The 23,244-nt window shown below is 44.8% G+C and overlaps 1 protein-coding gene across 3 annotated transcripts; it reads right to left on the bottom strand.

The window, feature by feature from the left end:
- Window positions 1-281: 281 nt before the first annotated feature.
- rai14 (retinoic acid induced 14) lies at window positions 282-22,207 on the bottom strand. Of its 3 annotated transcripts, none has more exons than XM_086134715.1 (21): window positions 21,896-22,207; window positions 19,912-19,988; window positions 11,257-11,387; window positions 10,045-10,133; window positions 9,785-9,849; window positions 9,597-9,654; window positions 9,125-9,195; window positions 7,499-7,605; window positions 7,174-7,355; window positions 6,916-6,941; window positions 6,663-6,749; window positions 6,326-6,406; window positions 6,051-6,155; window positions 5,476-5,577; window positions 3,875-4,552; window positions 3,221-3,687; window positions 2,169-2,337; window positions 1,911-2,078; window positions 1,682-1,840; window positions 1,530-1,595; window positions 282-1,341 (listed from the first exon to the last, which is right to left on the bottom strand). In XM_086134715.1, the coding sequence occupies exons 2-21, from the start codon at window positions 19,945-19,947 to the stop codon at window positions 1,255-1,257; spliced, it is 2,934 nt and encodes a 977-aa protein (XP_085990841.1). In that variant the 5' UTR covers window positions 19,948-19,988; window positions 21,896-22,207; the 3' UTR covers window positions 282-1,254. The 3 variants fall into 3 exon arrangements, with proteins under 3 accessions (XP_085990841.1, XP_085990842.1, XP_085990843.1); XM_086134716.1 differs by lacking the exon at window positions 21,896-22,207 and adding an exon at window positions 20,407-21,881; XM_086134717.1 differs by lacking the exon at window positions 6,663-6,749.
- Window positions 22,208-23,244: the final 1,037 nt, after the last annotated feature.

Here is a 23,244-nt window from a genome sequence, read left to right as displayed (position 1 = left end):
AACACAACTGTGATGTTTTAGTGTTTAGTTTATTGCTGAGGGCACAAAAATGAGCTGTACATCCCCACAAAACTGTAGTTCTGAAGACACAACAAGCAACCTTGAATTTAATGCTCTTTCTTTCCATTAGATATACAAAATATTTCAGAGGCCCCGATGTTATTATGTTTTATAAAACATGCAAGAAAGAAAACAAGTCCTCTCGGCGGGGCCCCAGGATGTTTGTCAGCAGTGTTTTGAACATTCTTCCTGAGCAAGACAAGAGAAAAATGATCATGAAATCAGGCAGATTTGTTTCTTTTATTATTATTTTTTAAACAGTCAAACACTCCAGCAAAAGTCACCTAATGAAATCGTATGGCTATTGGCACAGTACTAAGGCAAAAAATGGCGGAGTAGTAAACGTTTTAGGAGATACACGACATAAAAAGTGCTGGAAATGGGACATCCAATTACGGTACTCGAATATGGCATTCAACAGCTCATTTGGACCGGGATGCAAACACGTCAGAGCCATCGTGAATTGTCTTATCAATAAGTGCAGACTCGAGACCCTTGCGGCTTATCTCCTTAACAAGCCCATCATTTTGTGACACTAAATATTCAAACGTTTACAATTCAATAGAGGGCGTGAATAAAAATACATGTCAGTAGACCAAATAGTGCATTGTTACATTTGGAGCACGAAAAAAAACAACAACTCTCATTCAAACAAGAGCCTCCTTATTAGAGTACAGTAACTTGGACAACAAAAAAAAAACATTTTTAGTACAGTAAAATAGTTACAAACATTATCATGCAAACGTGGCCACAATCTCATGCTTCGCCGTCATGACAATAAAAATAATTTAGATTGTACCAGGGAAAGTATTACACATTTGGACAGCTAGGTAAAAAATAACATGGTTGTAATTGTAAAAATAGACGCTATAAATGGCAGCACCAATAAGGCTTTTTTTTTTTTTTTGGACACGCCATGTAACAGAAGTGGATCATAGTCGCTGCTTTCACGTAGCAATGTGACAGCTCGCATGTTTGTGTACACACAGGAAGTTGGGTTGTTGATTGATATTAATGAATGTTGGGTTTCGGGCGGTTTGCCGTGAACTTGTCGTTGTGACTCCTGCAAGTAGACCATGTGAGTTCAGAGGCACGCCGTGTTGCGGCCTCGAGGGGACGTTGGCGGCGGCGGCAGCAGTTGACTTCAGTGTGTTTGTTTTGGGTTTGTTGGCTTTGGAGCGTGCTCGGCGCGTCTCAGCAGGCTTCCTTGGTTTGACTTGGCACCTTGCACATCATCAAGATTTGCTTCAAGGCTTTCTGCACATCCTCATCCATCTGACCCTGAAGTGCAACGCAACAGACAAACATTCAGCCAAAGCGGTGTGCAGGCAGACGCAGTCGGGGCCAAATTTGGATCATTTTTCCATTCGATGCGATGAAAGTCAGTAAAGGTCTGATCATTCAAAGTCGAAATGATTAGCCTGACTCGTTATTCCGTGGACAAACAAACATTTGGGAAAACCTCGTACCTGAACAGCATAAAGAAGATGCATCCTGTAGACTGACACAATCTCATTGTGCTGCTTCTTGGACTCCTGAGATGTGGAACAGAAGCAGCGTGTGAGGGAATACAAACGTGTAATTTCATATGAAAGAAAGAAAAAGGGAGACGAAATCTTACGGCGAGTTGGTACTGCAATTGTTTGACTTGTTGCTGCATGGTCTCCAGCTGCTGGTTCTGCTGCTGTCTCTTAGAGGGCGTTCCTGAGCTGTACGAGAGCTGTGATAGGCTGTTCAAGGCGTCCTTTAGCTTGGCCACTTCCCGCGACAGGTCATCGATCTGGGAGGGACGAATGAGATGCATTAGGCTCCTGGGCAAGCCTCGTCCGACAGGGTCAAAAGCGACCGACCCGCTTGTTCTTCTCCCTCTCGGAGGCCACGTGATTCTCCACCAGCTGCTTGAGCTGACACACGGCATCCTGGGACTCGGCCAGCTTGGAAGTCAGGCTCTGGTTCTCTTTCTCCCTTGACGTCAGAACCTCTTGGATGGCCTCCCGCTCTGCTCGATTGTCCCGCGCCTTTTGGTCGGAATAAAACGGCTGTTAGTGATGAGCCTGCAATGTGTGTCCACAATGGGGCTGTTGGGGAGTTTGAGGCTTCCCACTCACCTTCTGCCAGGCGTCAGCCGCCTCCAAAGCCATCTCGTCTTGCTTCCGCAGGGCCTCCTGGAGGAGCTGCGTCAGGTGGTTCACCTCGCCCTCCAGCTGCTCTCGCATTTTGCTGTGCTCCTCGCCGGAGATTGAATCCGCCGATACGGTTTCTTTTTCCGTCGCCAGCCTGCGGGGGAACAACCAACATGGTTACACACAGATGGCTAATAGGAAAGTAGCGATTGGTGTCAAGGAAGGATGTTCATGTGATGCATCTCAACTGAGACTAACATTTTTGTATGCTGGGGAGGGATTAAGTTTAGCCTGTGCTGTTAGTGGAAGTTACCGAGTGCTTTTGCTGCAAGTGCATGTGCACATGCCCGGAATCGAAGCAATCCTTAAACTATTTATTTTTAAGGGTGATGTTGCAAGATGAGTTTGGGGGAGAAAATGTGTTTTGTGATTGTAGTTTATGGTATACGTGTAGTTAGTTTAAAAACACTTCAACTCTTTAATTCCACAAGACGTACTGTACGTCTTTTTAAAATTAGGCCCTGCCTACCAAGGACGTACTTGTACGTCTAAGTCTTTTTTTTTTTGCGTCATAGAGAGGAGGGTCTGATGCAATCTGTGAATGAGAATAAGCCGTTTGCATTGTAAATCATGTAAAAAAGAGACCAGTAGGTGGCAGTGGTGCCTCACGTGCTTGAAATGCATGCTTTTACAAAAAGCTCTTTTTCTCCATTTTTTGCCTAGGAATCGCCATTTTCATGAAACTTAGCCATTTTGTAATACCGATTGCTGAAGACTGGAAAAAGATGGAAACAAAATCTTTTTTTCTGCTGAAAGAAGAGAGTCCAAACTTTATTTTGGTAGGCTCCGTGTTTATATAGCATTACAACCAAATATTCTGTGGGCCTTGCAAGATCAGTCAAAATCCAGTAAAACGCTGGGACTGAGGGGGTTGCTCCAGTGAAAATGGCTGGGATTGAATGAGTTAAAGTAGGCATTTATTGAAAAAATAAATCAAAACAGGACGACATGGTGGCGTCAATTGTTCCCTCGCTCACCTGTTCTGAAGAGCGTCCAGTTGCAAGGTCTTGAGGCGGAGCTGCTCTTTCAGTTCTTCAGACTGACTTTCCAACTGTTTGATGGCGTTTCCCAACGACGACATCACTTGAGCGTGGTCAGCGAGGGCCACGGAGCTTTGCGCCTGAACCTCCGCCTCCTGCCTCAGCTGCGAGATTTCCTCCAGAGCCGCCGAGTACTTCTTCTCCGTGTCGGCGAGCAGCGTTTGCATCTCCTCCAGCCGGTTCTGCATCTCCAGCTGCAGCTCCTCTGAGGGCGGGGACGGCGGCCGGCCGGTCTCGGCCAGCTGCTTCCGCGTGGCGCCGAGCTGAGCCCGTGTTTCGCTGTAGGAGTGCGACAACTCCAGGAGGCGACGCTGCAGTCCGCAAATGACCTCGTTGAGCTCGGACTTCATTTCCTCGAAATCTTTAGCTGCAGCCTCCACAGGAACTGTGCCCCTGAGAGCCTCCTGATGAACGGCAATGATATATTGGCTTAAAAGACGATGAGCTACTTACAAAGTATCTCAGCCAATTAACTCATTCAGTACCAGCCAATTCTAGACCAAGTCTGAAATGACGTTTAAAAACGTCTTTGGGAGTGAATGATTTAATTTTCAACAAAAATAAAAATATCAACAAAAAAAATCGACATACCTGGAGCATCCTAATCTCCTCCTGTGCCTCCTTATACATCCCCTCCATTTTTGCCATCCTCGTTTCTTTCTCCTGAGCGCTCCGGCTCTCTTCCTCTGTCCTCTGCAGCGCCTCCTCCAGATGTCTCAATCTTTGAGTCGCGTTCTCGTGCTCGCAGCCCGTCTGGGCGATCTGCGCCTTCAGCTGCTTTACTTCCTGTTCGAGCGCGGACGCTCGCCGCTGATTGGCCAGGTCGCTTCCCATCTGCGATCTCAACTCTTCCACCTCCTCCACGGCTTGGTGGTATCTCTCTTGGGTGTCTGTGAGCTTTGCCTGCAGCTCCGCCAGACTCTCGATCAACTCTTCTTCTTTTGCTTTCCCTCTTACACTTCCCTCCTCGCCCGTTTCTCTGCTCCTCTCCGGGTTTATCAGAGCCTGAAGCGAGCGGTTCTCTTTTCTAGTTTCCAGCAGCTTCATCTGGACGTTCTCGAGCGCCTGTCTTAGCAGTCGGGTCTCCTCTTGGCTGCCCCTTATCCCTTCCTCCTCGATTCCGTCCTCCCGCGGTGCGTGGGCGGTGAAAGCTACAGCTGCGGCTAGCTCTAAGTCATCCCGTGTGGAATGGAAGGAGGAGTTAGAGGTCATGCTGTCGGGACGGCTGGTTTCTTTCAGGTCCTCGTTTGCTTGGAGAGATGGATGTTTCTGCAAACAGGAATCGGAGGCTGAACATAAACAACACCGGACAAAAACACACTTTTTCTGTGCATCTTCAATGCCTCTTTCCCAGTGCATGATCCGTTCTTGGATCTGCATGGCAAAACATGCTACTTGCTGATTATTTTTCAATGGCAAAACAATTTCAAACGCTTGATAAGTCAGAGGTCCATATGACTAAACGGTGGTCGCTAAGGCATCCAGCAGACTCATTAGAGTAGCATCACTGTAGCTAACGTTGCTGCTAACGAAAGCGGGGTGCTTTGTCGGAAGTTTTAAGTCATTTTTAAAATGTGAGCGACCCCACACAATGACAAAAAAATAAAAATCAGTGTGTGTGCTTAAAGCTATTATTGAGTGTGATATTCAGTAGAGCTTCACTATTTGTGGGGAACAAGGACCGATTCCTGTGACGAGTAGAGAGAAAAAAAAAAAAGAGTCATTGACAGTGTGTCTGTATGTATATATATCAAAAATTCTCATCCCAAATCCCTGTAGTATCTTTTCAAACTCATCTAACAACATTACTCATAAAATAATGGAATTACAATCCCGCATAAATTTAGCTTCTGCCTTACATATGAAGCTATTCGTCTTTGTTGAGATGTATCACTTCAACATACGTGCGCCACACCGATTACCACCTTCCTATTACCCAGGCCTTTGGAGCATTACAGAGAGAGCACCCCCAAAAAATGTGAACGGGTTGTTTTTTTGTTGTTGTTGCTTTGCATTAAGGTAGTTGAAGTGAATTGCACAGAAAAAATAAAATACAAATTCGTGAATTTGTGAGTAGGCGGCACGTTCATCGTAATATCAACCGACCAAAACCAAGGAATGTAAAGCTGAGTTGTTGGTACAGTACAGTGAAAAAGCGGCATGAGTCTTTTATTGTTCTCGGGGCTTCTTACCTTAAAATTGTTGGCCAGTTGCTGGTTTTCCAGAGTAAGAGCGGTAATCTTTGCTTGAAGGGCTGAAACAAGAGCGGTCGATGGCGTAACACCGGGTTCGACCTGTCGACGCAAACAACATATCGTATACATTACAAGCTGGAGACACTTGAGAAGCCTGAGCTCAGGACCACTCGCAAGTCAGCCAACACCAAAACAGGCCCCGACATGTCAGCTTTGGTTCGACCTCCACAAGAATGCTGAAGGTGAACAAGTTGAGCTCGAAACAGTTGTCCCGCGGCGCTCAACTCTCCATATCCAGTGTACGTTTGAAGTTTTGAACGTGGCAAACGCATCGACACAAAAGCGCAACGATTGCAATGCAAAAACATTTGAGTGAACGGAAGGAGAAAGACAAATGCCTTGAGGTAACTCTTACTACTGTAGATTCTGTCACTGTTATGACTCACGCTCTACTTTTCAAGTCAAAAGGCAACCTGTCACTCATTAGTGATAGAAGTTGTCCGTCCCCCCCCCCCCCCCCGCGCGTTGGTCGAATTGTGTAATCGAAAAAACGAATGCAGTGTTTTAATTACCTTAGGATCCATTTCATCGGCGTTTGTCGAGTCGTCCATTGTCTCCAGCAACATGGTGCTCTGGTTGTTGCGCAGCTTCTCATCGTCCTCTCGGGCTTCATCATCCTTCCATCCGAGAACAAGGGGGGAGGGAGCGGGGGGGGGGGGGGGTGCGAGGAAAAAGTGGAGTGGGAGTGGCGATTGGGAGAGGATGAGATGGGAGTCAAGGTGGGACCTCCTTGCGCGTTGGCCAACGAGTGTATCATCTTCTAATTTCCCGTGCCTTTGGTCATTACCTTGTAATTGAATCGTTTTGGAGTGTCACTTTTGTTGGATGAAGGGGTTCCAGAAACTGAAGGCGAAGACGCTCCAGACCTCTGCAGGCGGACAAAGTTGAAAGTGATTTTATCTCCGAAAGACTTCTTTTGATGTGTATGCGCAACAAATCCCAAAAGCTTGTTTGAATGAAGATTTTATCTGCTAATATTATTTGATGCTTGCTTTTGGGAAACCGCTCTTCCGATGTTTTCACAGAAAACAGGCCAGACTACTACTGAATACTAAGTTTCCAAAATGTGTATTAATACAAGAGTGCAGGACATTGATACAAGCAGACAGAGACATGCGTTTTACCTGCAGTGGGCTAATAGGAGGTGGAGGTGCTTTTCGTTTTTTGGGAGTTGTGATCCGTTCATCACTTAGCTTAGCTACTTGATCATGCTATAGGGGTCAGCAAAAAGCGAAGGGAGAAATGGAATCAGTGGTGGTTAGTTTCAATGACCGAGTGATGAGAATTGAGTTTCCTTGAATTATAGCAAACGGGCTTTTTTCTTTTCAGAGTTCATCATTGATTTGTGTAAAAACGTTGAAATGCACAGTTCCTTACCGCAGGACTTATGGGAGACTTGACATCTGTAACGTGAATGAAAAAAAAAAAAAAAAAAAAAAACATCAACTCATTGACACATTCAAAAGAAGTTTTACAAAGACTCTCCGCCAGATGGCAGTGTTGACTGCATTGACACCGAAGAGGCATTCACTCTGAGACAGTCGAACTGTATCGAAGTGCAAAATTCAAGTGGTTCAAGTGTGTACTCCAACTTTGCATGTCTTTATTTATCCCGCACGTGTGTTAGTGTCTCACCAGGGAGCTGCCTGGTCAGAGCAGCAGTGAGTGCAGCTTTAACCTCACAATTGGCGGACATTTTGGCATAGTGCAGGACATCGCGGCCATGAAAATCCACTGCGGATACGATCGCCCCTCTGTGGACCAGAACTTCGACGACAGCCACCGCATTGGACTCTGTGGCGAGCATCAACGCCGTCCTGCAACGTGCATTTGAAAGTAGGTATTCACAGTACAACGAAGCCGTGAGTGGGGTTGGCCTCCAATTCGCCAATTTTGTATTTTGCCCAAGACTCCGCTTTTTGGTCCGTGTTTGCAACTTAGCTGCTGTTGTGCTCCCTACCTGCCACTGTTGTCAGAAGTGCTGATTTCAGCGCCGCAGTCCAGCAAAGTGATGCACACTTCAGCGTGGCCGTGTTTGGCTGCCAGGAGCAAAGGGCTGTGCCCATCCTTTTGGGGGAAAACGGCAGCAGTGCCAACATTAAATACACAACGGGGGAACAACCACCACCCGGATTCAAATGCGAGCCCTAACTACCGTTAACTCATGCGGAGTGAACTTGGACATTAGACATTACCTTTAGACATGAATGGTATGTTCAGTGACTGTGTGGTGAGAGAAGTCTCGGAATTATGTGAAAAGGGGAGTGAATGCGTCATGGCACACAAACACAAATGCCTAAGTGAGAATGAGCAAAGAGGGTGTTTTTTTTTTTTTTTTACGCCTCAAACCCGTACACCTTACATTACTTCCAAAAGCCAAAATTGAGTAGAACAATTTAGAGGTCCCGCCGCCCTTTAACCTTAACATTGGATGTGCTAAATGCACCACAAACCTCTGACTCAGACCCCGCGATGTTTCAAGGTCACGTAAATGCTGAGAAGGAGTTTATGACTTAAGAGTGTCACATTTCACCGACATGGGAAAGTGGACATAGCGCTGTACAATAATAATAATCCGTGATGTACTAAAACCCGATCTAGGGGGATGACTATTGCACGCAAGTTTAATTGAATCCGGTGTTGCGATTTCTTTCACGCAGCTTGACATACTTTTCCAGAATGTCATGCTGTGTGAAGACAAAGCATTTTTCAGGACAGAAGCCACCTGTTCAACTTTGCTGGCATCGTTGGCGCTTGCTTTGCCGTGTATTAAAAAGGGGGAATGAGGTCATGTGTCCCCGGATCACATTATGTCACAAAGCTTTCATCCACAGCAGGTTACAATTAAGCCTTAACGCCGACAGTCGTGTGCAGCTGCAGAGGGCAAAAGAGTATCCAAGCAACAGCCACGTCGTGTTTTGTATTACACCGCTGTCGTGCTTCCGCACGCACGCCTGCGCCGAGTTGGAAACGGTGTCGTAGCACGCTCGGAGCAGCAGCAGCGGCCCTGCGTTCGCCACAGTTACTGGGGTCATTTCAAGAAGCTACAACCAAGTTGTACGATCTCCGTCAGGAATTTGGGTTTCCATTCATGCCAACGGGATCCATCTGTTTCCGACATATGTAAGACGTAGCACGTGGCCCCGTTTTTCTTTCAATGACTCGCTGAGCGTTTGTTCAAAGTTGTGAGAATTCCACAAATACGTATGCAGATGACGGGGCGCTGGAAATGTAAATGACTTAACGCGCACACTCACTCAATACCACTCGGATCAAACCGCAGGTATGGAGCTCCACTGCAATGGAGACCGCATGTCTGCGGCTTGAGAGTGCAGTTCCCACAGTACGCTGACCCCCTCTAGCACAGACGCGTAGGCATGCGCAAACGTTACTCAAAACGCGGAATAACAAATTCAATCAATTTATGAGTGGAGCTTTGGCCGCCGGTGATTTATTGGCCGTCGCTCGTTTTCCTTACTCTATCCGGGGAAACATAAACAACAAACAGATGCAGAAGACCAAAGTGGAAGTGCATGACAACCGTATTCCGACATAGAGTAGGTGGACAAGATGAGAATGTACGTACGGCGTCTTTTAGGTTGACAGCACTTTTCAGTTCACACAGAAATTGGACAGTCTGAATCTTTCCACCAAGAGCTGCGGATGAAATGAGAGGGACAAAACAATTTTATTATAATTTTTTTTTTTTTTTTTTTAAACAAAAGAAGCATTCCTCGGAGATTGCAGAAGTGGACTACACCCACTTCTGACAGACCAAAGCAATTAAAAGAGGATTCTTTCCTCCAATAATCCAAGATGAGCAATTTGATGACACATTCATCATTTTCAGACTTGGGGCGCAAACTTTGTGTTCAACGAATTGGAGTTAAATTCCATTTTGTCACTTGATTCTAAGAATGGTAAATGATTCCTGCTATAGGTGAGATGAGGGCTGATAAAAAAATTTAAAAAAAAAAGATATTTTCCCATAACGTGGTCCAAAAATTCATCCGCAATAAATCAGTCAAATGAACTTTACACTTGTTTGAAACTCTTACCGGCGTGATGCAAAGCGCTCCTTCCTGAGCTGTCAACTGAATCAACAGGGCATTTGCTCTGGAAGGGGAAACGGGTTATCTATAACTTGACGTTTTGTGAAGGGAAAAACTCATTTACTCGAAAGCCAGGGAGTCAGTTCGTCCTCTGAGTAGCTGGAACAAAATATCCTTCGAATATTGCACCTTACCTGAATAAGCCTTTTGCAACACTCGGCGTGATTGTTCTTGGCTGCCAGGTGTAACGGATTTAAACCTAGCGATTAATCAAACCAAAGGTGAGTTCAAAATGTAATTGGTACCATTCTATCATAGTCACAACATGTGTTAGTTTATATACACATGAAGTAGAATTTCATATGGTCTCACTCCATTCGTCTTCTAAGTCGATGTCAACCGGCTAGCAAGTATGGCTCACGCCGTGACATAATGCTGTGCGTACGATACCGACCTGCGGCGTCAGCCACTGTCGGGTCAGCGCCGTGTGAGAGGAGGACAGCTAGGCAGTCGATGTGACCGCGTGACGCTGCGACGTGAAGACTGAATGCAAAAGAAAAGAGAGTGGGAGGGAGAGAGAGAAAAAAAAAGTTGACGGCTGAAAAACGTAACGTAGGAGAGCACCGACTTCCACCAAGTTGCAACTGTTTGTCCGCTTAGCGGCGCATTTCACGCTTGGCGGGTTGTTGGCTCACAGGCCACTTAACTCATTGACGGAGAATGATGTATGACGTCAGGAATAGACGCACACGACTCTGTTTGAAAGTCGTTCTCTCTGTCCTACGGTGGAATGTGTTAATGTGTAAAAAAATAAATAAATACCCCACAAACTGTAATTTCAAAAAAAAAAACTACTGTAAACAACAAGCACACGTATACACTTGGTGGAGGTCTCTACAAACACAGCAAATTGCAACCTCCTGAATAATCGATAGATAGTCGTGATGAAAGCGAACACAGCCAACACCTTTGTTTGGGGGGGGGGCGTCTGTTTGTGTGCGACTTCAGGAGGCAATCAACTGAAACCGTTTCCAGCCCAATGAGCAAATTACACACATGCAATTCCCTCGAATGTAGACAAAACACACACACACACACACACACACACACACACCACAGCTATGCCCGCATGCCTTTCGATTAGCTTTTTATCACCATGGAGCTGCCGTGGACTCGCCCTTTGTGCTGTTGTCTTGCAAAGACCAAGCTGCCACATTCTTTATGACGAACAAAGGTTGCGAGTATCTGCGACCGTGTTTGTGCGTGTGCGTGCGTGTGCGTGTGAGGAAAGGTCAATGACGTGAACTAAGTGTGCGGTGCATTTGTTTCGCCAGCACGCTCAGGTGTCGGCAGCTTCTCGCTGCTTTGTGATTTTACTGGCTGCTAAAAACATGCAGGTCAGCGGGTGCTGTGTTTCAAGGGGAAGAGACAGAGGTCGAATATGAATAAAAAACTCACATGACGCTTTATATAACAGAACAACCGATGACATATACTTTGATGGATGAACATTTCTAGATTCATTTGAGCAAATTCGGATGCAGGCTCTTTTTTTTTTTTTTTTTTCTAAATGGATTGCCGAGGTATCGGAATCGGGAGTCGGAATGGACACTTGGTCCTCCTGTGTAAATCCGACCTTCGAATACTTTCCGATCAATTTCCTTACGCTGATTTTCCCTCGCTGTCCAGCTTGATAGGACTGGCGCCTTTCTTGGCGACAAGCGACGCCACCTTCTCCGCCTCGCCGTGCTCCACCGCAGCAAGCAACCGCTCGTCATTTTTGTTCCACTCGTTGACCTGCGGGGGCATAACGTGAAAGTCAGTTCGCCGATGGTCAAATCATAAATCATTGACCATGCATACTTTTTCATATGAATTTCAAACGCATGGCCTGTTGACGACAACAGAAGTTGAACTATTTATGCCAGACAGTTAAGAATGTTAAAATGTTGCCTATCTGCAGTTACAAGAAAGCAAATTTAAGTTCACTTTCCAATATCTTCTGTGGGGAATTTATTTATTATTTTTTTATAAATTTAGTGGATTCCAGTCACCTAAAACAAAGCATATTGTGCTCAAGATGCTCAGCTGTTTACGCACAAACTGTCATCTTTGCGCCAATACTTAATGCGAGTCATGTTTTTTTCCCCCAGGAAGAGAATGTTTCTTTGGCTTAGCCCAAGCCCACAGAAAACATGCGTTCTCATGAGCCACTTCCAGTTTGGACATGCGCACAAACACACCAGCACGCATTTTCTTTTGTTGGCAGGCTGCAAAATCAAGTATCCGATGACTAATAAATTGAGATCACACTGAGAGAAAGTTGCAGAAAGCCAGCAAACTTGAGCGGGCATGCCGTTAAATTCCGACGAAGCGATTCCGCGCGGTCCAAATCCCGTTGTAGCTGACCTGATAGCCTACTGACCTCCGCCAAGTTAGCATTGCGAACCCTTTGACTCCATAAATTGTGCTGCACAAATTGAGGCCTGCGCGTGCCAGCACCGTATGCCAATATAGAGATCGATGGCGAAAATAGCCTCTGTGGCAAAACGTAATCAGTAAGATACGTTTTACACAGCGGGTGGGAAATTGGCAGCAAAGCGCTCGGCTGTCATTGAAACAGAATGAATGACAACTAAGCTCTGCTGCACCATAGACCACAGAGTTGAGCCAGCGTAATGAATTGAGGGAAAAAAAAGTGGAAGAAATACCGACTCGGACATGATCCACCCTTACATGCGGTTGATCGTTGATCTACAGGAGTTGGTAAGACTTGGAAGCGCCGACGAAGTGAGAGACTATTTCCAAGGAAATGCGAGATGAGCAATTTGAACGACAGAGTGAGAATAACAGACGGTATATAAAGTCAGAGGCAAGGGTCACGTTGAGGAGATATATTGCCAGCAGGTGTTCAACCGGGTTATACGGCATGACGCGGCAACCTCAAAAGTCAAACGCGATCCGTTCCGGGTCGGGTTCACTAAATTGCAACTGCCGGTAAATTTCATGAAAAGCTTTCACCTTATGTGAACCTCCGCATGTGTGAACAGGCTCAAGACTTAACCATGTGCTTCCTGATAAAAAATAGAAACATTTGCACTGCGGCACTTATTACCGCGACGGCTGTCATTCATCAAGCCTTTGAAGACGGACAAAGCCTGTCCTACGGCAACTTTGTTGACTTTTGTCTGCTTCTCAGACCCAACTAAAATTGTGATTCTTGTGCAGTGTGTATTGAGAAAGATGGTGTCAAAAGCTCATACAGCTATCTTCACTTCGAAGGAGACGGGGAATATAAATTGTGAGCCGTAGCCTAGTTGCCGCTTGGTAGTGAAGAGGGGGAAACAACTCCGTAAAGCAGTGTGAGACACCGATAGCATTCGACGACATTGTCACGGCTCAGGTTGAAGTGGAGCGGAATGCGCCGCTCTACTTTCGGGTTCGTGCGGCCGATGAAATAATCACGCGCTTGCTGAGAGCGTGACTCAGCCCCTGAACGAAAGTGAACAAATTGGCCAAATGTGGACAAAATGTGCGACTTCAGCGTAGGCGGATGCATGAAAAGTTTCGAACGCCAGAGAACTGGAACAGAAATACGTCATGGGGCTTATCCGCAGATATCTTGAAAAGGAACTACGGTGACTTACTAAATCAGTCATACATTCCCAGCAACAAATAAAACGGCGTTGCGAGGAATACTTTGCCACTTGCAGTCTCCCCCCCCCCCCCCCCCCCCGCTTGTTTTAATGTACTAATGTAACTCATTACTCATAATTTGGGTCATATTATCTCAGGAAGGTTGCAATTTTGAACGGATGTACTAAAGTTAAACGGCACAATTTTGCGCTGGTTTTGTCGAAAATGACTCCAAAAATAACAACGCGCGTGCAAGTCGTGTGACTTGTTCCAATTCGGGGACGGCAGTCTTGTAATTACAACCCGGCGGTGCGTCATGGGTCACTTATCCCGCAATGATACTGTAAGCCGGGAACGTCATTGTTCCTCTGTGCGCGCTGGGAAACGGAATAGTCCTCGCTTCCTTTCCAACTTGCAGCAGAGTCGCACAGCCTACCTCGAGCCCCGTCTCCAACTCGTTCCCTTTCAGTTGACTTAGTAAATGCAACAGGGCGTGGACACGGGTGCCCCCCCCCCTCACTGTTTTTAGCCTGACACTCATTAAGACACGCAGAGAGTTTGCTGATAACGCTCAGAGTTTCCTGTTTGTCCAGGCCAGAGGCTGGCGGTCGGGACGAGAATTGAGATGAAGAGTTCGGGAACAAGGCAAATGGGGGGGGGGGCAAAATGCAACAAAAAAATGTTAATAGTAGTATCCTTCCCCCTCTGCCTGTTTTTTTTCCAACTTAATGTTCAAACCGCAGGTTTGTGTGAAATTCCAAAGACGACGTACAATTGGTAAAACACCCGCGGATGTTTGTTTACTGACCGGTTTTTTTTTTTTCCTCAAACATGTCTGCGAAGAGTGACTACTCTGTTTCTTTGAACTTTCTCTACTCCATCAAGGAAAAACAAACACAGATCTGGAAACAGCACTTCCTACGGCGCATGAGTTTTTTTTTTAATAGCACCACGAGCAGATGAAGCGAGAAGGGAAAACATTTACTTTCCAAAGACGCGGACATTTCCCTTCAAAATCTAGGCAAAGCTGATTTTGTTGAAGTAAGGATAAAAGGTGTTGAAGTTGGACGAGTTAGAGACTTTGGATTTGGATTTATTTCCGCACACCAAATAGATTTCTACAATTTTATGCTTGGAACGCCTTCGCGCGGATCTTCAATCGTCGTTTGTTTGCTAAATCAACTACAAAACGTCGTTGAACCGCCAAATGAATCCGTTCGAGAACAATTGCCCTGAATCAGGAATTGGATTCACAGAAGCCAACCACCACCCGCAGACTTCTTTGAAGTCTACGAAGAAAGACAACACTCAGTCCAAAAGGGAATAACCTCCTCGTTTTACAGGAACATGCTTTGTTTGGAAAAGACAGGAAGGAGAGGGCCGGACGAGTGAATCCAAGGAAAAGAAACTGCCAAGGAAAGCCTGAAACTGACACATTTACAATGTCTGTGGCTGTAACTGCAAACGCCTTATCTGCAACAAAGCAGATGTTCTCACATGTCTTCAAACAATGCATCCTTTTTTTTAAAATTCGTGTCAGGGCACAGACAAAAGAGTTGAGGGCAACTTCATTGGGTAAAGAGACCTTAATGTTAGAAAAAGGGAAGGGAAAAAAAACCCCCCACCCGTACTCTGGAATCCGAATTCAGAGGTTCATAATGATCAAATGATCTGGATTCCAAGTCGAGATCATAAAAACAATGAACAGCATGTGAACCTGTACCGTAAAAAGACACGTTCCCGTAACATGGGCCCTTTGGAAAAGATTAAGTCATCTGTACCAAAGCATTCCCGATTTTTAAGCAATCCAAGTCTGCTTATAAACAACTCGTGCAGTTCCGGGAACAAAATCATCAAGCCGATTGTGTTCAGCCTTTGCAAATCTATCACAAATTCAAACAGTCTCCCACCTTACCGCCGCAACTTTGTATGTGTGATTTGCAAGCGGACTCGCACACAAAGCATTTCAATTTCAGCAAAAAGGGAAGTTGCTATTCATAACAAGAAAGATTACGGCACATGTCCGGCATTGTGGCTGCATGTCAAGACAACCCCGATTTAAAAATAATGGTCGGGCAACACTTCCTTAGGCTACTAATAGCCATTCCTGCCCTATGAAGAAAACATGGCTGAACTTAGAAATAAAACAAGGCTTGCTGATGAAACCAACCGTGACCCCGAAGCTATTTTGACGCTTCATTTACATTAATCAGCACACGGAGTCCAAGCCGTCCGCTATAAACGAGAAACAGGCTTCGTTTGGCCACTTGATATGCCGTAGCTGCAAATCTGTCATTTGGAGTACTTAAATCATCGGGTACAACTAAACACACAGTATGGTAACTGGGAAGCAAAAACATTACAAGCCACAAATCAAAACGGGCCCCGGCCAAAAGTCTCTCATGAAAGGAAATCGTTCATTTTTTCAGGTGGCCTGAAACGAACCCTTCCTTCGTCCACATCCGAGCCTGATAGATTGTTCCAGTTCGGCCAAACAAGCCAAACTAAACAAGATGTTTGAACCAAAATGAAAAGCGGGGAGCCAGGCTGTTCCTTTGGTTCAAGTACACAAAGAATAAAGAAACCCATCGAGATGATTTTCAGCTCGATTATCCGATGGCTGCGAATCGGCTTGACGGATAAATTTGGCAGTGGTGAGGTAAGGTCAGTGACCTCACCGTCGCAAACAATCGACGTTAACCTAAGACGGTAGACGTTTTCGATCAACAAAGCCGGCGACTCTGTGACCATCACGTGAAGTGGATCTGTCATCAATTGGGAATCAAATTATAACGATGTGGATAAAAATCCAATGGCACGGCAGTGAAAACGGACAGATCGGCTTCCACCCCGTTATTGCGAGTCAGATTTCATCAAAGTGCTCATGACAAATAGCCTCAAAAATAAAACACCCGCGGCATCCCAAAAATAAATAAATAACAATTTAGGCGGCCACCCATAGTCGTACCAAATCATAGTCTATCAGTAATCCAAATGTATAATTGGACTTGTATGAAAAACGTGTTTTTAGGCTAATACACTGTGCAGTTAGCAAGCTCATTATGCCGAAACCCCCCCGAAAATGCATCTCCTCTGGTTGCCATATTTAACAGAAGAGCTCGTGTCATTATTTACATTCCCAAGCAAGGAGACGACACCGCAGACGTGCCCACCGTCTCTCCTCCTGCCAAGTCTGTTAGCTCCCAAGCTAGCTGCTGGCTAGCACCTCTTCTTACGGCAATGGTGGGATGCATTTTGACCACCGGAGGCTTTAAGCGGATATATTTTGGTGGCTTAAACGTAAAGGAATGTGTCGGCGTTAAAAAAAATAAAATAAAAATAAAAAATAAGGCCAAGTAGCATCCATTTTTCAGCAGGTGGAACTGCTGCAACTTTTATTGCATTGCCTTTATTGCGGACACGGAGTTTATCAGGCACGTTTGTTTGAATGTAGACATCTCTGTGGAGGGGGTTTTCTTGTTTTTTTTTTTTTTCTGTCTCACTGGCTCCAATTTGTCAACACAGACACTCGCCCTTCCTCCCCCGGATTAGCAAGGGTCTCTCCCTAAGGCTTTACTGTCACTCTCAGCATTAATACCCTTTTGCTGCACCCAGCCAGAATAAACGCAGACTGGCCACATCGAGTCAGACAGGGCCAAATAAAACATTCCCCCACCAGAGCGACGCTTCGGCTGTATAAGAAATCATCATTTGGCCGAAGGGTTTGGCCGCCATCATGTTCAGCTCAAAAGCTTTTTGCTTTTCAAATAATTGAATTTATGTGGTCTGTATTTCCCCCATCATGTACCAAACTGCCTTAATGGTGTAATTCAACGCTCTTCTCCCCGCGGTGCACAAAGCATTCTGTAGAAATGTTTTCAGATGATCAGCATGTGACCGAGTGCCTGCATGGGCAACGCCGCTTTATTTAACACAGCAGACATTCCATCACGCCTGATAAGGAGCTCTCCATTCCTGCAATATTTACACAGCTAAAATTAGATGCCGTACATGGTGGAATTGCAGTAAAAAACATTTTGAGGGGTGTTCAGCGTCATGTCGTCATCCCCCCCCCCCACCTCAGATTAATTGATGCCATGGAACAGATGTGTGTAGTGACAGATGTAATCCGTACATCAATTAGATTGTGTGCGCGCACACATACAGTGTACCGTTGATACAGTGTACTATACATGGATGTTAAAGTGATTTGAGGAGGGGGGCGGGGGGGTTAATCCTACCTAGCATGGCAGCTGGGAGAGCAAATCGTGACAATAGACGAGGGCCTGTGCGAGCCACTATTGTCATACAGACACAACACAACAAAAGGCCGCATATATTAAAATGAGTGTGTACGCCCAGCAGCTATTACGAAAAGGAATGAAGAGAAGCTAATAGTCAATGAATATGACCTAATCTGATATGATGACATATTCGGTGCTTGCTCGATCCATGTGTGCCATCATTCCAGGATCCACTTAAAATGCATCAGTCATACAAATTACTCGACTAAATTGTTTTTTTTTTTTTTTGTACTTTGATGGGATGTCTGAAACAAGGACACCCCAATAACATAAATATTTTTTTAAATGACCATAATGGACATTTGCGTTTTTCACATCTGTTGCATCATCCACACCGTTGATGCTGATTATGAAATCTGTTCTTGTGTGCTGTTCACTACAGTATTGTTTTGCTCGGTCCAACTCTGCTTGCTTCAAACCACCGATCGATGCCGACCACGTGATGACTTTGAAATCCGATTGGTTAAAGAAAAGGTCCCGCGGAGAACATAGTTTCAGTTTCATCGATCAGCACAATTGATTCTGAAGGCCCTGGGCAGATTAGATTAACGAAGCAGCACTCAGACAATGAAATCAATGGGACAAAATAATCTGACATCAGCATAAATGTCGTGGAAACAGTTTAGCCAAGAGAAAAGATGATTTGTATTATCTTTGTGGAAGTTGATGCAAGATTGTGCTGGGTCACCAATTTGTCAGCATAGAATCTGACACTTTTTCTATTCATATTTCTTGCCATAAATTCAAGGTTTGGAGAGGAATCCAAATTCAAATTCTAATTATTGTCACATTCTTTTAGACTAAATGACCTTCGTTTGTTCGAATCAAACAGTCGCGCAAAGCACGCCGGCAGTTGGGCCAAAGTTGTCATTGACAAACAAAGTGCTCAATAAAATGTGGGAGTGATGTGTTGCAAACACGCAAGTGCAAACGGATTTCCTTGCTCGTGTTTCTAAGCAACATTCACATCGCTGACTCTTTTTTTTCTTCTTCTTCTTTTTTCTCCGCTCAACCGGCTGATGTAACGATGACGATGGGCGACACGCTCTCAAAGGATCCCTCCCAGATGATGCAGGTTGTGCGACTGATACGAGAAGGTGAGATGGACACGCAGCCTACTGTTGATCTTGCAGCTCTACGCCGAGCACGACATTTTTCCAAACAATGGACGCGGTTGTTCTCTCCCACATAGCAGAGCGAATTAGGTAATCATTTACTTTCATCTGGCTGCATGCCCAGCCAAAATCACAGGGATTCATATTTGGGTTTGCATAAGAGCATCCGTCAAAATTATGGATTCTATTTCCAGAAATGCCAATTTACACATACATTGTAACATGAGACACACACGTCGCCATTGAATGAGCCTCCGAGTAACCCCAAATGACATTTACTTGTTCTAGTTGGCTTTCCCTGACCTTTTTTTTTTTTTAAGTCTTACAGCAGATGCCTCAATGGTTGCGCAAAACATATTTCTTCTATTCCGCAGACGCAGTGGATACATATCCGATTTATACTCGCGTACTAAGAAGACCCGGGTCGGATTTGAAAAAAACCTGAATTGTATATAAAAATCAGACGCGTGTCGCATATTGGCCAAAAACAAAAAATCCGAGACAAACATGGTGGTCCCTATTCACCAATCTTCGACTTCATCAACTTCCTCTTCAAATCCAAGTTAACCCGGGAACTTCCAGACTTTTCCTGTCTGCTGTTGAGCTCTGTCGCCGACAGGACTACGGTGACAGCGGATGAGTCAGACTCAGCGGAGACGCCTCACTTCCTGTGAGTGTTCAATATGTTGGACGGCGAGGCAGCGATACAACCGTTCTTTCCCAAAAGATGGATTAATCATCTGCAGGGTAAAATGCACTCGTCGAGATCTGCACAACTACGGCGCTTTGCTGGAATTAAGCCCGGCACTCCCACAATGTGGTCCTCTTAGATGAGTCACTGTGAGAAAAGTACGGTTTGTTTCGCGCCGCTCCAACGCCATCAATCACGGCTTCTCGACCTCGTCTCCCGACTGTGACCTCATTTTTTTTTTCTGGAGGTGCTAGCCTTCTCGTGGCACCCGCAATTAAATCTGTCAGAGCATGCCATGGCAAACGGAGCTTTTCTCATGTGTTTTCTGTTTACAAAAGCGCGCAAGGGTGGGGGGGGGGGCAGGGGGCTCAAATGGATTATACGCCTGTTATGATTTCAAACCGTTTGCTCTATTTTGTTGTTGTTGCAAAAATATCAGTCATTGGTGCAGCCCGGGGGTCGAGAGAGGTGGCTACAAATCAGCCACAGCTTCCCAAGATGTAACACGGCCCTCTGCCAGGCGGGCATGTGCGCGCACTTATTACTTAGTCACGAGCATATGTTTTAGTACTTACATCAGTTTTCCTGAACTTGGCTTTAAGGCTCTTCATGTTTGGTCTAGTAGTCCATGTAGTCGCTCGCTCACTTACAGCTGGAAGAACGGGAGAGAGAGGAGGGGGAAAAAACCCCCCCACAAATGTTGAAGCACTGACTCATTTCACTCGCGTGTTTTTTTTTCTCAAACGTATCTTTTGATTTGAGGTGTCCAGCAGCAAAAAAAAAAAAAGTACATTTCACATCGATCCCACTTTTACATTTCACTAAATCCCCCAAGCGACAGGCTGTTTCGAAGTAGACACCGCACATGCTATTCTAATTTCAACCTCACTGCAAATGGTTTCCAGCTTTCGGTGCTTTCTTCCGTTGTTCTAAATCACCTCCAAACCCTCCGGGATGTCTGGCAACCGTATTTCTGCCTTAGTTCCCTCAAGCAAGCGCCATTTTTTTCTTTTTCTTTCTTTCTTTCTTTTGTTTTTTTCGTGGCCAAGAAGACCTTGTCCATGATTTACCTGCCAAAGTATCCCAGCGAACATTCCAGCCCTAGTAACGAGGTTATTCTACTTTTGCTCTCCTGTAGCTGCTTGTATTTCAAGCATGTAAGCAATGCCGAGCTATTTGAATGTCACAGCTACCTGCCAGCGTTTGCCTCTTTAAATGGACGCAGGGGGAAGAACCTGGTCAGACACACTGATGTTGGGCACCTCCTCTTTTCATATATTACAGTTTTTATACGGGGAAAAATATGTCTACAGAGTAGAGCCAGCCGATATGCCCTTATATTTAAATTTTTCCCCCCTGGTAAAATCTAATAACTGATTTTGCTGGGGGGAATTTTCCTCTTTCGCTTTTACAAAAAGCAAATGTCAATGACAGCATTCAGGTTTACCTTCATTTTTTTTCTTAACCTCCATCAACTACCTCAGAAATGATTTAAATTTATATTTTTTTCTTTCCACAAAGACATTTTAAAAAAATTATCCTTACCGATAAAGTAGATTATTGATCAGATTGTGTCACTGTCCAGTCCTACTTATGAGTCGAAAGTGATATAAAGATGTTTCAGAGTTTGAGCTACAATCACGTGACAGTGCAGATAAGTCAGCATGTCAAGGGTTATTCTTTGCGTTTAATTTGGCTTTTCTGTGAGTTCTCTTCACTGGTTTTTGTTGTTGTTTTGTGAGGATAAGCAGTTCGGATGGATGGGTTTGGATGGAAGGATGGATGTTTTGTCAGACAACACTAAGTTACACCCAAGTGATCTTGGGTGAAATGGGGGGGGGGGGGGGGGAAATTAGCAATTGATATACCAAGGCACTACCGAGTTTGCCTGGATGTATGTTTATGACAAAACAAAATGGTTATATTCATGCTTGAATGAGATACCGTTAAATCTCCATTTGCAGTTTAATCCCATTCATTCCTACACATCCATAGTTTCCATCGAGCATTTGTAATTTGGAATATTTCCAAATTTCCCTAGCAAATTTAAACACTTGCTTTGAATTTTTCATGAAAAAAGAGGTTAACTTCTTCATCCACTTGTATGACAGTTAAGCATGCTGAAACTTAAAAGTCAACGTTAGCAGAGTGCTCACCGGTTCACTTCTTTTTACACTTTGGTGAGTTAATCATGTTGTAATGTGACTTAAAACAGGCTGTCCCACAAACAGATTAATTCAAATTCTTTTGTGGTTGTGTTCAAACAATTCACTGTACATACCCGCACCAACATTTATGTTATATATAAATGGTCTGTATCTTGAGTAAACGTGTTTGCAGTGTACAAATAATCCAAGAGCATGTTCAAGTTGTCAGCCTTTTTTGCATCGTGCCCGCGAACGGTGCAAATGAATTGTTTGCAAAGACAAAGTAGCGAAAGACGCGCGACGTGCATCTTCGCCGCCGAAACACTTGGCGAGCGCGAGACTGCAACAAACAACTCTTAGAAGGCGAATTGTCTAAGTCGCACGCTGTTATTTGCAGAATACGCTTACTTACCCTTTTTTTTTTTTATGGAGTCGCAGAATGGGCTGGAGATCCTCCTAATAGGAGCCAAAAAGCGGATTAGCTAGCGAACAGCGAGTCGTTGTTCTGCCGCCGCTCGAGTGGGAGGATGCAGCGAAAGCTGAAGAAAACAGTGCGGGCGGGCGGACGGACCGACCGACACACTGGCCCGGATCGGCCCCGTCCGCATACATTAAAAGTTGGGGCTGTTGCCGAACCCCCTCCCTCCACACACTCGGCTGTTGACTGCCTGTGGAGTGTGACGTCATTGCGCCCCGGGCTCTCGTGACCGAGATGGGAAGGCGGTGGGGGGCTTCCTCCTTTGTGCTTCATTCATGAACTGCATGGAAGGATTTCGCAGCTCGTTGGAACGGAAATACGGATAAAGCTAGAAATAAAGGTGCATTTAAAATGTAAAACACGTTCAATACAAATTTGACCCAAATGTTAAGTATTATTTTTCTTTTGTTTGGCTGGTGAGTTTGACAGTAAACTTCAACTGGGAATAGCCATTTTTGTACGTCATAAGCTTTTGTCTGTATACTTGACTCATTTTGCATTTGCACCACAGATATTTGGTTTCTTTTGCATTTAAACTATGTGAGTGAGTTGGTGCATGTTGGTCGATGATGCAACCGCAGTGCAGTAAAAAAAAAGTTATCAATGCAAGCAGCAACATGTTAGCGCTTTAATGTGTTGATCTGATTTGGTCAACTCAGATGAGGGTTTATTGCAACCTTATACAAGCTGACACGAAGACAAAAGCAAATGTGTCATGAGTGTAAATATGTCAATAAAAGAAGAAGAGAGAAAACCAATCAAGCATGCAGTGCTGGAAAGAAAATGAGACCCGGGCACTTATCGTTTCCTTCGATTTTATAGAGGTTAACGTGTGTTTTTAATGTCTCTTAAAATATATAGCGCTCGAAGAAATTAAGTGGTAAGTTTTGCCACGAACATTTGTCAAACACATTCTGTCAGAATGTATCTGAATGATTTTGATAGGGGTGGTCAGAATTGTTGAGTGATGGGCATCAATAATGAACTGACTGTCTTTAGAAAATTAATTTTAAAAAAAAGAAGACACTGTCCTCTAGTGGAGATGCTGTTGGAGTCAATGTCACGAACAGGTTCCAATTTTTTGTACAAAGTAATTTTTTGCTCTTAGAAATGCATAGCTACCACGCGTTCCGATATAAATTAGCTACAAGCAGACACTGTAGATGAAAACTGTAAACTCTGTGTGCTTGGTGGTGAGGCTGCACTTGACTCGAGTCACCGTTTTGATGATTTGTGACTTGACAAAAACTAAGACTTGAGAATTGAAGAGAAATCTTGAAACT

This window comes from Hippocampus guttulatus, chromosome 17 (assembly GCF_054856545.1).
Source record: "Hippocampus guttulatus isolate MCC_2025c chromosome 17, RoL_Hgut_1.0, whole genome shotgun sequence".
Lineage (NCBI taxonomy): Eukaryota > Metazoa > Chordata > Actinopteri > Syngnathiformes > Syngnathidae > Hippocampus > Hippocampus guttulatus.
Note: the sequence above shows the minus strand (reverse complement) of the source record. Positions and strands in the feature narration are given on the sequence as shown.

What these genes read in the sequence shown, in the direction of transcription:
- rai14 (XM_086134715.1), bottom strand. Translation starts at nt 19,947, where the DNA reads ATGAAGAGCCTTAAAGCCAAGTTCAGGAAAACTGAT. An exon ending in AGTCTCCCATAAGTCCTGCG is followed by an intron (nt 6,750 to 6,915) that starts GTAAGGAACTGT and finishes TGACCCCTATAG; the next exon opens with CATGATCAAGTAGCTAAGCT. An exon ending in CAAAACGATTCAATTACAAG is followed by an intron (nt 6,156 to 6,325) that starts GTAATGACCAAA and finishes CTCGGATGGAAG; the next exon opens with GATGATGAAGCCCGAGAGGA.